The sequence below is a fragment of the Bubalus kerabau genome, chromosome 10 (assembly GCF_029407905.1).
Source record: "Bubalus kerabau isolate K-KA32 ecotype Philippines breed swamp buffalo chromosome 10, PCC_UOA_SB_1v2, whole genome shotgun sequence".
Classification (NCBI taxonomy): Eukaryota; Metazoa; Chordata; class Mammalia; order Artiodactyla; family Bovidae; genus Bubalus; species Bubalus kerabau.
In genome coordinates this window covers 66613380-66627577 of record NC_073633.1, presented here as the reverse complement: position 1 = coordinate 66627577, position 14198 = coordinate 66613380, and the positions used below count along the sequence as shown (strand labels likewise).

Below are 14198 nucleotides of genomic sequence, written 5' to 3'. Positions count from 1 at the left end.
TAATGGCTTCTCAGCTCTAAATTTCCCTATTATACTAATGGATTTTTCCAAAAACTGAAAATTATTTCACAGGTGCGATGAGTGTAAAAGTTCATGGAGGACCAATGCCATAACTAATCTTACTTAGTATCTCCATTAAACACCACCTTGTCTGGCATGTGACTTGTGGCACAACATTTGTGGGATATGAGAATCTGAGCTTTGCCACAGAAGCAGAATCAATACAGGAATCTCTGGTACCATCTGAGTTCCTCCCCCAGTCTTTTCACTCATTTTCATATGATGCTCTATCAGCTTCCTCTCCTCTTTGTCTAAGAGTTAGGTTTCCTTTTAGCCTCCATCACCCAGATTCAACACGCAAGGTTTGGGTAGGCTTGTAGGTGGCCAACACAGAAATTACAATAAGGAAGGCAGCAATGATAAACTGTTTTAAAAAACCCTATCAAAGTGATGACATCATCTACGCAACCAGGAATAATAGATGCAATGACCTGATACCTTAATCAGAGTATCCCTGTGGCTCTATTCCCTCTATCTCAGAAACATTCTAAAGGAAGTCACTGGATTAAAGTATTAACAGTGGCTTGCATGAGTTAATATATTCCAAAGCTGGATTCAGAGGAAGTAGGAAAATCTTTGAGCTGGAAGGCTCTGCTATTAACATATTAATGGTATGTAGTTACATAGGACAGAATACTAAGAATCACCATGCAACCAAAACAAAAGAAAACGATGAAAAATAATAGATTGCCTATTACTTACGGACAATACACTGATTTCCACCAGGTAAAGTCTTCCATCCAGGGCAACAGTAAGCATTATAACGTGATCCACAGACATTGGGTCTGAAATAAAAACAAAAAAAATTCAATCATGATAACTCCATATTTTTTTTTTCCAAAAAGAATATGTGACTAAATTAAAGGAAAAAATTCCTGAGCTATTAGAACAGTATGAATCTTTGCAGACAAGAACAGTAAGCTCATGGGACTCAATGCTGGCTTAGTAGTTTGGTACATTTTAACAGAATGATACCAATAAGGATATGCTTAATATCACCTATGTATACAGAGCATCAGGAAAATAAAGACCATAGAAACAAAATGCAGTTCTATCACAATGCACAGATATAAAAATTTATGGTGTTACACGAGTCTAGTTTGAACAATATATTTACCAATCTAGTTAAGAAAAGTCATCATGAAGTATATTGAATATTAGGTCTTATATTTTTACTCATTGAAGTTGTGTGTATTTTTTCCTATGGCCAATCTACCCTCTAAACTATGACCACATTCTTCCTTTCACCAGAATTATAGGAATGCAAACTCCGACATTAGTCAGAAAAAAAATAAAAGCCAAAACATGTAAATATTTCTTTAGCAAAAGTTTGGAAACATAGTTGATACCCACAGTTACAGGAAAATAAAGTCCATGTCAACTGGATTTCTTGTTTACAGACAGTTCATCACATGTTTTGGAACAAAGCCATGCATTCAGAATCCAGATGATCCATATTTAACTCTTTAAGGGAACAACTGGGTAAAGATTTAGCAAATTTTACACTGGAAACTAAGGCAGAGGATATAACACAGACACCCAGAAGAAACGATTCATTTCACTCTGCCACATCTGCGGGCCTGAACATTGACGCCAGTTCTTCAAGTTGAGGGGCTGATAAGGCAGAGCAAAGGTTTTACAATCAATTTCACAAAATCGCAGCTATCCAAAGCCTTGCTGGTATAAATACTATAGTCCCATAAGTATAAGCCTTTAAAAACTATTGCAGAGCTAAAATACATTTTCTGTTGGGGTGTATTCACATATTCTCACTATATTTGCACAGAACCCTCCTGTATTCTCCCTAAACTCACCACTTTAACCAAATGCAGGATTGGAAAATGAGTTCAAGTCTTTTCCCCGTCCTGAACTCCCTTTACAGCCCCAGAGAACCTGGAACATCCTACAGGGAAAAATGCATACTTCAGACCAACTGATCCTGACATCAGAAAGAGAAAGAAGAAGGATGGAGGAGCCAAGGAGAGGGCCCCAAATACATACCTAGCCAGGGTAGGATTAGCCAGGGTAGAATAGCCAGGGCTATTCCAATGCTAGACAGAAAATTATTGGATAGAGGCTTAATATGTGCCTGGTGTTGGGAACTCTCTGAGCCTTAGTTTATTTCTCTACAATTGGGATAATGGAATGTGTCCACATCACATGTGTGTGTATCAGATGAAATAATGAATATGCTGCTGCTGCTAAGTTGCTTCAGTCATGTCCGACTCTGTGCAACCCCATAGTCGGCAGCCCACCAGGCTCCCCCATCCCTGGGATTCTCCAGGCAAGAACACTGGAGTGGGTTGCCATTTCCTTCTCTGATGCATGAAGGTGAAAAGTGAAAGGGAAGTCGCTCAGTCATGATCGACTTTTCGCGACCCCATGGACTGCAGCCTACCAGGCTCCTCCGTCCATGGGATTTTCCAGGCAAGAGTACTGGAGTGGGGTGCTATTGCCTTCTCCTAATGAACATGAAAAGCTTATAAATGAAAAAGACAATGAAAACACATAGCAGCAGCAGCATGGTGGTGGAATTATCTTCTGATCTAAATTAGCTATTCAGCCAAAGGAACCATAAGAGATTAAGGAAGAGAGAGAAACTTTACTGGGAATTCCAAGCCAAATGCTGTCCATTCTCTGTCCCTCCTGTAACAAAGTAGTGCCCTAAACATTAGTTCAGAGTGCCCAGAACTTCCCAGGGCAACTCATAATCTTGGAAAGGGGAGTGAGAGGAAGAGATAGGACAGACAGCTGGGGCAGGAGAACACCCAAACTTCATAAAAGTTCTCTCAATCTGAAATGACAATCCAGGCCAAAGTCAACCATCTCAAACCTTCCCCACCAACAACTCCACTGGATTCGATGCAACTCCAAACCAAACCCTGGAAGAGCTTCAGAGAGTCCCTGAGCCTTTTGTAGGGTGTCCTGTACTCAGAGTAACTATGTTTTTCAAACAAAAACCAGGACACACTGTCTGACAAGAATGAGTGTATTTATGGAGTAAACACATACAACAGGGTTAAAAAAAAAAAAAGTAGGTAAAAAAGAGTACAAAATCAGTCCTACAAAGCAAGATATTCAAAAGACTTTCCAAGATATTTGAAAAATCACAGTAATAGACATTCTTTATTGTTCCTTCAATGTTTAGAATCAACCTACAGACAAAACATGGAAGACACTGCAATTTACAATGGTTACAAAACCAAAGGTAAATGTTTTAAACTATCATGTGTCATAAATCAAGAAACAAGTTGGAAAGAAAAGTGTGGAGAGAAATAAAGCAATTAATTCAGGAAATAGAGGTTTAAGAACTTAATTTTTTAATTGATGCTTTTGAACTGTGGTGTTGGAGAAGACTCTTGAAAGTCCCTTGGACTGGAAGGGGATCAAACCAGTCAATCCTAGAGGAAATCAATCCTGAATATTCATTAGAAGGACTGATGCTGAAGCTGAAGCTCTAATATTTTGGCCACCTATTATGAAGAACTGACTCATTGGAAAAGACCCTGAAACTGCGAAAAGAAAAGATTGAAGGCAGGAGGAGAAGGGGCTTACAGAGGATGAGATGGTTGGATGGCATCAGCAACTTGATGGACATGAGCTTGAGCAAGCTCCAGGAGTTGGTGATGGACAGAAAAGCCTGGCATGCTGCAGTCCATGGGGTCACAAAGAGTTGGGCAGGACTAAGCAACTGAACTGAACTGATGTCCTTTAATGAAAATGAGAAGAGCAATTTAAAGCACTGTAGTCTATGTTTTTCCATCAAATGAAAGGAAATCGGTGTCCTTGGATCTATCGACTGGATTTTGTTATCTATGTGCCTGCTTTATAATTACTGTGAATATTGATAGCATGGTAGATCAATGAAGAAAACTAATAGTGCCCATTACATTTTTTATCGCCATATCATCTAGTGATTTATTGTAATTGAATCAAATTAATATTCTGCCTTCAATTAAAATGAACTTTTGCATGCGATTCTTTAGAAAACCATGTGGGTTTTCTATTTAGAAACCATTTAGAAAAAGTTTAGGTATAATCCATTATCCCCTAAATTCATTGATTTAGCTGCAAAAGTCCCCTTCCATATTATAATCACTACTAAACTTATGAGTATAATAAAAAAATAATTCTTGAATGTCTTTTTGTAAAAAAATAAAAATAAAAATAAAAAAATAAAATACCAACAACAAAAAGTCATTCAATAATTATTTAAAAAATGGGAACGAGAAGAGAGAGTAAAAGTATAGATCCAAGTGAGCTATGTCCCCATCTCTCACGGCAAGAAGCCAATATGTACTGTTTAAATGTAGACACAGAGGTACAAACACAGTGCATGGCGTCAAGAGGATAAATATGAGAAGAATAAAAACAGAAATGGTTAAAACTCTTTGCCTCAGGAGATGAAGATCTGGGGAAGCAGAAAGTTCTTTTGCTTCCTCAATTAATACCCATCTATAACTATTCATTTTAAAAATATATCCTGTTATACTTTGATCATCTTTTATTTAAAACAATAATTTTTACTTTAAACGTATGAACTTCTTATCTCATAAACAGGGTACTTCCTGCTCCATTAGAATGAAGCATTCATCGTTCCCTTTCATTAATTATCACATTTTCATTTCATTGCATTTCTTAAAATTCTATATAGTGTTGAATTATGATTTCTTTTCATGCTCTGACTTTTTGGAGTTTAATAACATTGTCCTTTTTAATAGGTAATATATTATTTAACTTCAACCAATATCATCAAATGACAATTGCTTTGTCTTGTTACCATTTGTTCTTCAACAACACTAAACACTACTATGTCTTGTGGCTGAATACAAAGTATTAGAAAGATATAAGTTTTCTCCTCTGCTGACTTTGGTCTTGAGAACTGCAAACTAACTGGATGGCACTTATTCTACTTACACACACACACACACACACACACACATACACGGTTTAATTCTAGAAATGAATGTCTTATTTAAGTTGGAAAGCACTAAGATATTTGAAGTCTAAAGTAGACATGTTGGATTATTTCCATTCTAAAAGATTTTACTCTCCAGGTTTCAGCACAAAAAATCATTAATAAAGAAGACAAATCATTAATGAAGTTACTTTTTTGTGTAAATAAAAGTGTAGCATTCAGACCTCTTCCTTTGTACTTCATCAGATATACCCACTAACACATCACTAACAAAAGTCAGAGTTAGAGCTCCAGGCAAGTGGCAGTAGCATTCAGCAAATTAAAGGTAAAATTCACAGAGAAAAGATATACCAAGTGCTAAAGATACATTATTTCATCTTCATAGAAACTCTCTGAGCTAAATTCTATTATTACTATTTTAACAGTAAGGAAACTATGTCTTAGGAAGGGTAAACAAGCTAGCTAGCTAAAGTCCCATAGCTTAGTAGAGAATGGGGATTTGAACCCAGGAAATCTTATTTTAGAGCACACTGTCTTAAGGCAAAGATGTATTTAGGTAATAAAATGATATTCACTCAGCAGCATTAATGGTGTCATAGATTAAAAATATCAAAAAATGTCCATCAACTGACCAAAGACAAACATAAACTGTTTTACCTGATTCTTAATAGTTTATGGTGGGAAGGATATGATTCCACTTTACTGCTATACATTACATTTTTTCAATTACTCTTTGTAACTTTTCTTACCAGTTGCTCTGAATGTTAGCCCTGCAACAACCCAACTCCAGTCACTCTAGGGGAGAAGTGAGCCTCGGCAGGCTGGATATTTGGATCCAGTTCAGACACAGTCTCAGAGATTGGGTGGGCTAGCTAAAGCCCCTCTCAATGGAGCAAACAGCTGGGCTCTACCACGTCTGACCACATCATTGTAAGAATTGGCCTCTGTGTGAGATGTCTGCAGTGTGTCCACATTCCTAAGCCAGAACCCACTTCTGTGAGTCTGGCGTCTTATAGCCAGGATAGCCCTTCTGTTTCCTATCCCAAATGCAAAGTATTTTTCAGACAAGACCAGGGTAATAAAAACAAATTCAAGGGACTCCTATTTTATATGCATGAGTTTCTCAGTTGTGAAGTGATAAAACTTTGGACAAACAGAATAATAAGCATTAGGTAAAGGCTAATGATAATGTTCATGGGGTTCGCAAGGCAAGGATACTGAAGTGGTTTGCCATTCCCTTCTCCAGTTAAAAGACGCTTACTTCTTGGAAGAAAAGTTATGACCAACTTAGATAGCATATTCAAAAGCAGAGACATTACTTTGCCAACAAAGGTCCGTCTAGTCAAGGCTATGGTTTTTCCAGTGCTCATGTATGGATGTGAGAGTTGGACTGCGAAGAAGGTTGAGCGCCGAAGAATTGATGCTTTTGAACTGTGGTGTTGGTGAAGACTCTTGAGAGTCCCTTGGACTGCAAGGAGATCCAACCAGTCCATCCTGAAGGAGATCAGCCCTGGGATTTCTTTGGAAGGAATGAGGCTAAAGCTGAAACTCCAGTACTTTGGCCACCTCACGCGAAGAGTTGACTCATTGGAAAAGACTCTGATGCTGGGAGGGATTGGGGGCAGGAGGAGAAGGGGACGGCAGAGGATGAGATGGCTGGATGACATCACTGACTCAATGGACATGAGCCTGAGTGAACTCCGGGAGTTGGTGATGGACAGGGAGGCCTGGCGTGCTGCAATTCATGGGGTCGCAAAGAGTCGGACACGACTGAGCGACTGAACTGAACTGAACTGAAAGGTTAATGATATGGACCCTGCTGGCTTCTTTGACCTTCAGGGAAAAAAGTTATCATTTAGTCCTCTTGAGCATAAGTATGGGGAGGTATCAAAAGCATATGCCACCACATGACAAAAGGTGCCCATGTAACACACCTCAAGGTAGACATCCTAATAGTCCAGTTTCAGAGTTTAAAAATAATTACAACTTTATCAAAAATGAGATGAAAAAACTATAATATGCAAATGAGCTATATATAATGTGGAACCATACATCATTATTTTATGAGTACTTTGACAGATTTTATCCAGGTAAAAAGAAAAACCATCTGTGCTATCTCATAAATGACTCTACTGCTTCAGTAAACTTTGCAACTGCTCCGCCCTTATTTTATTTATTTTATTCTGGCTCTCTTCTTAGCCGAAGGCAGAGGTCATAGCAGTGATCTGAATACATGTGACCATTCCAACCCATCTGCCAGTCACAACAAATCGAGTAATGAAACTTCAAACCCCAGCAATGAAAATGGCTTCCATGGTCTCCTCAAGCATCAGCCAGGCTCTCCAGACCCCGGGACGTATTTCTGGATTGTCTAGATCAGCACTGGCTGGGACACAGACAATCCTGGCTTTCTCGTTGGAAGACTTAAGCCAGTCAGCCAACCTCTCTAAGCTACCACACACAATTTTTCTGAATGAAAATGATTTCAAAAGGAACAGGAAGATGAACCATTGGTATTCTGGTTTGCAGGAGGTTTATCCTCTTCTTGCTTTCTCCCATCTCTGTTAGATTAGTAACTCCATTATCCTCACCTCCAAAGCCAGTGTCTGTCTGTTTCTCAAGGCTTCCCTCCCTTCGCTTCTTTTCCCTCCTTCCTTCCTGTCCCTTCTCTCTCTCTCTCTCTCTCTCTCTCTCTCTCTCTCAATTTCTACTCTCAGGGCCTCTAGAAAGAAATGGTCTGTTACTACCTCCAATTGACAGAGGATGAGATGGTTGCATGGCATCACTAACACAATGGACATAAGTTTGAGCAAATTCCAAGAGACAGGAGAAAATGAAGGACAGGGAAGCCTGGTGTGCTGCAGTCCACAGGGTCACAAAGACTTAGCAACTGAACAACAGCAGCAACAAGGCATCCAAGATCACATAACTCATCTTCTGGTATAGCCAGTAAATTCACTGCTGAGCACACAATAAGGCATGTGAATAACTGCCTTGTCTACAAGGCGAGTATAGACAAACTCAAAGCCATTCAACCATATTCAGTGAGAATCTACTGTGTGTTAGGCCCTGTGTTAGATAAGAAATAAAAGTAACTAAGAGAAGCATACTTAACACCAAGATCATGGTTTCTAATACCATTCTCCAATAAAAGGAACCAGGGCTCCTGGGACACATGGCTGACTCGAGGACTGGGCAAGAAGTGCACAGGGTGAGTCTGGAGTATCACGTGGCGATAGAAAGTAGAAGGTAACTGCCAAACAAAGAAACAGAACTCACAATGATGAGCATATGTCAGGGATACAGGAGCCAAATGAAGAGCTCCCAGTGGCCAAAGCTAGAAACATTTAAGTAGCAGAATAACAAAAGTAGTATTGGATTATAATCCAAAGTATAAAATAAATGTCTATGAGTCAAGATTGATAAATACATGATTGAATAAATAAAGACAAGAAAAGAGCAAAGTCTCTTGTGCTAATAAATTCCAAATAATTTATGTAGATACTCTGCCTTCAAAAAGGTGAAGTATAACTCACTACTCCTTAAACATTTCCCAAAAAATCCTAATTGAGGGATAATCTACAAAATTCCTAGCCAATAGTCCTCAAAACGGTCATGGTCATCACAAACAAGGAAAGTCTGAGAAACTGTCACATCCTAAGAAGACATGAAAACTAAATGTGATGTGGCATCCTGGATGGGATTTTGAACAATCAAAAGGACATTCAGTTAAAAAATAAATTAATCTGAATAAAAAATGGACTTTAGTTAACAAAAATGTATCAATATTGGTTCAGTTAATTGTCATCAATGTATCAAACTAGTATAGGAGGCTAACAGCAGAGAAATTTGTGTCCAGGGTTTATAGGAGCTCTTGGTATTATCCTCCTGTTTTTTTTTTTGTTGCTTTTTTTTCTTGTAAATCTAAGACTGTTCTAAAATTTATCAGAGCTTTTAAAGTTTATTTAAAAGTAAAATAACAATAATATTGTTACCATGCAATTATAAATAAACTGTTACATTCCCTCAAAGGTGACTAAGATAAGAGTCTTTGCTCCTGAAAGCAGACAGACAAGTATGCCGAGCAGGCCAGTATGACAGCACAGTGCAGGCGTCTAGGCCTGCCTGAGGAGCTAAGGAGCTCAGAACAAGAGCGTCTAGCCTCATCACCCGAGGTAAGCTTGGAAGGGGACTATCTGAGTTATGCCTTGATGTTTCCCAGTTGCTAAGAGGGGTCACTAGTTTTATTTCATCCCACTGTTGAAATGACTCTCAAATCCTCTAACCCCATTCGTAAATCCCTTGTCCAAATCCTAGTGTTTCACTGTTGGACTAATATCACATTCCTTTTTCCTGGCTTCTTAGTTCCTCTCTGCTCCACTAGGACAATGTAGCTAAGCTGCTTCTTTTTTTAATTACTTTTTATTGGAGTACAGTTGCTTTACCATATTGTGTTAGTTTCTACTGTACAGCAGTTGGACTTCCTTCCCATTTAGGTCACCACAGGGCATTGTCTAGATTTCCTGAGCTATACAGTAGGTTCTCAGTAGTTGCTAAGCATCTTTTCATATTCACCATGCCTAATTCCATTCTCCTGGGATTCAGAGATAGACCTTTAATCACCATAAAATGTTAAACATCTCACTATTAGCTTCAGATACCTTTCAGTGCGATCAACTTCCACACTCCGGCTCTGCTCCTCCTTTCTCTTCAGGGACTCAGCTGTCACTCTCGTACAAGTCCCCTCCCCCAACACACACATACACACACACACACACACTCTCCAAACTCTTCTTTCACATTCATACTAGCTCTTCTACCTTTGTGTTTAGTGTATAATTCCATCTCCCCTCACAACACTAATCTCTTTCCCTTGATTAATCCCATCATGTTTCAACCTACCAACACAATTCCAGACATACTTCTCAAAAACCTACATATGTGATATTGCAATTATATACTTTAAATAATTTTATGTACAGAGTCTCATCTGTGAAACCCACCCGTAGGCCCTCTGATCCCAGTCTAACAGTTCTTCAAACAGAGAAACAATGCTTGTTATGCCAGGAACATCTTGCAGTCTGTTCAGAAGCATACAAGAGAACACTGACTAAATGCCTCAGTAAGTACAAATCATAATTAACAAAGATTAATACCATCTCTTCAGTATCATAAACAGGCCAGCTATAAATGAGGCCAACATAGAAAACCGTCTCATAGTGAGAACTATTTCTTATAAATTAATCTATTTAAGAGAAGAATATTCCATGACTATTTAAATGGTTATAGACAGTTAAATGGGGTTCCCTAGTGGTTCAGATAATAAACAAGTGAAAGTGAAGTAGCTCAGTCGTGTCCGACTCTTTGCAACCCCATGGGCTGCAGCCTCCCAGGCTCCTCCATCCATGGGATTTTCCAGGCAAGAGTACTGGAGTGGGTTGCCATTTCCTTCTCCAGGGGATCTTCCTGACTCAGGGATTGAACCCCGGTCTCCCGCATTGTGGGCAGACGCTTTACCCTCTAAGCCACCAGGGAAGGCCAGATAATAAAGAATCTGCCTGCAATGTGGGAGACCTAAGTTTGATCCCTGGGTTGGGAAGATCTCCTGGAGAAGGGCATGACAACCCAGTCCAGTATTCTTGCCTGGAGAATTCCATGGACAGAGAAGCCTAGCAGGCTACAGTCGGTGAGGTTTCAAAGAGTCGAACAAAACTGAGTGACTAACATTTGCAGACAGTTAAACAGTAATGCATAATGGTTTCATGGCTTGGCCATTTTGCGGATATTCTGATCATCAATTTATTCTAATCAGTGAGGTTATCAATGTTTATAACTCAGGGATCAATACATTTCCTTCGAGAAAATATAATATCAATGTAGAGAAAACACTCATATATAAGTATCTGATTCTACTTATTTCTTCAGCAAAAGAAAACCATAAATCCCAAAGGTAACTCAACTCAGCAAAAGTTTGAAGTGTACTTTCTCATGGAAGATTGTTGTGTCTGATCAAAGTCACTGATGGGGCCAGCATTTGTGGTCAATTCCTAAAGACGAGCATCACAGAACTCAGCAGGTAGCCTGGAGAGGTTCCTCTGGATACACTGCTAGAATGGAGGCTTTTCCCTCCCTAATCTGTTTGCACCAGTGGCACAGAGAGGATGAGACTTCCACAGTTTCATTTTATGTATGCCCTAAGCTGTGTTTTGTGGAAATTTTGTGTTGATCCAAAGCAATAGCCATAGAACCTGAAAGCCAAAGAATTTAGGTTGCCATATCAAGGACACACATACAGACACACACACACACACAAACACACACACACCTTCAGCCTTTCTCAGCTAAGGAAACCAAGTTGCTAAGGCAGTTCCCCAAATCTGGGAGATCATTTTACAGTGGCAGCCAGTTTAAATCCTGTTGCAATTTTTTATAGGTGACTGAAATGGGAAAACCACTAGATCATTCAGGTATGACCTAAATCTAATCCCTTACAGTTATGCAGTGGAAGTGACAAATAGGTTCAAGGGATTATGTCTCATAGAGTGCCTGAAGAACTATGGACGGAGGTTCCAGACATTGTACAGGAGGCAATGATCAAGACCATCTCCAAGGGGGAAAAAATGCAAAAAGGCAAAATGGTGTCTGAGGGGGCCTTACAAATAGCTGAGAAAAGAAGAGAAGCTAAAGGCAAAGGAGAAAAGGAAAGATATAAGCACCTGAATGCAGAGTTCCAAAGAATAGTAAGGAGAGATAAGAAAGCCTTCCTCAGTTATCAATGCAAAGAGATAGAGGAAAACAACAGAATGGGAAAGACTAGAGATCTCTTCAAGAAAATTAGCAATACCAAAGGAATATTTCATGCAAAGATGGACACAATAAGGACAGAAATGGTATGAACCTAACCTAATGGTATGGATCTAATGGTATGGAAGCAGAAGATATTAAGAAGAGGTGATAAGAATACACAGAAAAACTATACAAAAAAGATCTTAATGACCCAGATAACCATGATGGTGTGATCATTCACCTAGAGCCAGATGTCCTGGAATGAGAAGTCATGTGGAATTCCAGGCTGGATGAAGCACAAACTGGAATCAAGATTTCCGGGAGAAATATCAATAACCTCAGATATGCAGATGACACCACCTAAGTGGCAGAAAGTGAAGAGGAACTAAAGAGCCTCTTGATGAAAGTGAAAGAGGAGAGTGAAAAAGTTGGCTTATAACTTGACATTCAGAAAACTAAGATCATGGCATCTGGTCCCATCACTTCATGGCAAATAGATGGGGAAACGATGGAAACAGTGAGAGACTTAATTTTGGGGGGCTCCAAAATCACTGCAGATCGTGACTACAGCCATGAAATTAAAAGTTGTTCCTTGGAAGAAAAGCTATGACAAACCTAGACAGCATATTAAAAAGCAGAGACATTACTTTGCCGACAAAGGTCCATCTAGTCAAAGCTTGGTTTTTCCAGTAGTCATGCCTGGATGTGAGAGTTGGACTATAAAGAAAGCTGAGCGCTGAAGAATTGATTCTTTTGAACTGTGGTGTTGGAGAAGACTCTTGAAAGTCCCTTGGATTGCAAGGAGATCCAATCAGTCAATCCTAAAGGAAATCAGTCCTGAGTGTTCATTGGAAGGGCTGATACTGATGCTGAAACTCCAATACTTCGACCACCTGACGCGGAGAGCTGACTCATTGGAAAAGACCCTGATGCTAGGAAAGACTGAAGGCAGGAGGAGAAGGGAATGACAGAGGATGAGATGTTTGGATGGCATCACCGACTCAACGGACATGAGTTTGAGTGAGCTCTAGGAATTGGTGATGGACAGGGAACCCTGGCATGCTGCAGTCCACAGGGTTGCAAAGAGTTGGACATGAGTGAGCAACTAAACTGAGACCTGAACTGGAACATGTGCAAGTCTTTGCTTTACTTTGGAAAAAAATAAAACGTTGTAAAAGAGGGAGAATTTAAAGCCACAGGGTGCACTGGACTAGGAAACCAGACATTGACCCATGAAAACCAGAAGCACACGGATGTGTGTGGCAAGTCCTGATCCTACTGACCGCACAGGGCACTTTCTATGTCTAGAATTGTGGATTACACAATACTGGGAACACACAAGTCTGCACAGTTCACTAAACCACCCATGTGACCCCCTCAAACTTCTAAAGGTAATGGTTTGACTAGCTTTCTGTTATGGTAAACTTGCACTAAACCTACTTCTCTCCAAGGCAAGGGATCTGTATCTTGCCCGCTAGCATCACACCACTGGTTGTGAGTATAAAAGGAACTCCCATCTAAACATGGGGAGAGGTGTATTTGTTTATGAAGTTGAAATTACTATTCAATCCTGTAAGGATGAGGAGGGGTTTCTTCAAAACAGGAAAAAAATAAAAAACAAACAACAAAAAAAATGTGCCTCATAATTGCATCTCTCCAGCCTCTACAAGGATTTAACCAATGGTATCACATAAACTCATGGTGCTTCTGAAGAACTGTTTCCCAGAACCCAGCAATCCCTTGGATTTACCCATGAGTTCAAGATGAGCGTGGTTATTTTCTTAGACTGGGATATTTGCTCCATTTACCCAAGCCAAAGCCACACTGTACTTTTCTAAAGGGTGGGCAAAATTCTAGAAATGATTGAAATGCAAACAAGTAAAGTAAGCAGGTGATCCAGAACAGGCAGGCCCAGGATGGTCCTATGGAATTCACCACTCCCAAGGGCCAACTGGTCCCTTCCCACCTCTTTACCACCCACAGAAGAAATAAGGGATTGAAACCACGATTCTCACCACTTCCCAGAAGTTCTCAAACAGAGAGCTCTGTCCAAGGAGATAATATCTTCTGAATGTCCTGGCAGCCCCAGGAAAAGACAGGAAAGCCAGCCAATGGGATCAGGCTGAGGGGAAAGAATGGTGTCCTTCAGCAGCCGGGAGGGCAGAGTGATTCAACTCTCCAGTTCTGAGGACTGGCAGCTCCCAGCTGACAAACAGGTAGGGTTCCAAAATGTCATTTCTATATTGGTATTTAGAACTTGGACAGGCTTTTCCAATAGAAACAATGTTAATAGGTGGTGGTTTGGTCCCCGGGCTAGTCAAATAGCAGTCTCTCGGCCACATTATCAGCTAAATGGGCTATTGTAGGCTGGTCTGGGAACCTGACCACAGACTTAAAATGTTGTTTCTATGGGAAAACACATTCCACGGCAGGC

At 39.9% G+C, this 14198-nt stretch overlaps 1 protein-coding gene across 2 annotated transcripts in view; it reads right to left on the bottom strand.

The window, feature by feature from the left end:
• Positions 1-14198, bottom strand: part of FBN1 (fibrillin 1) — a 264581-nt gene that overhangs the window by 229271 nt on the left and 21112 nt on the right. For both annotated transcript variants that reach the window (XM_055538037.1, XM_055538036.1), the window contains exon 3: positions 763-845. In XM_055538037.1, the coding sequence (XP_055394012.1) occupies positions 763-845 (83 nt within the window). The remainder of the gene's footprint in view (positions 1-762; positions 846-14198) is intronic.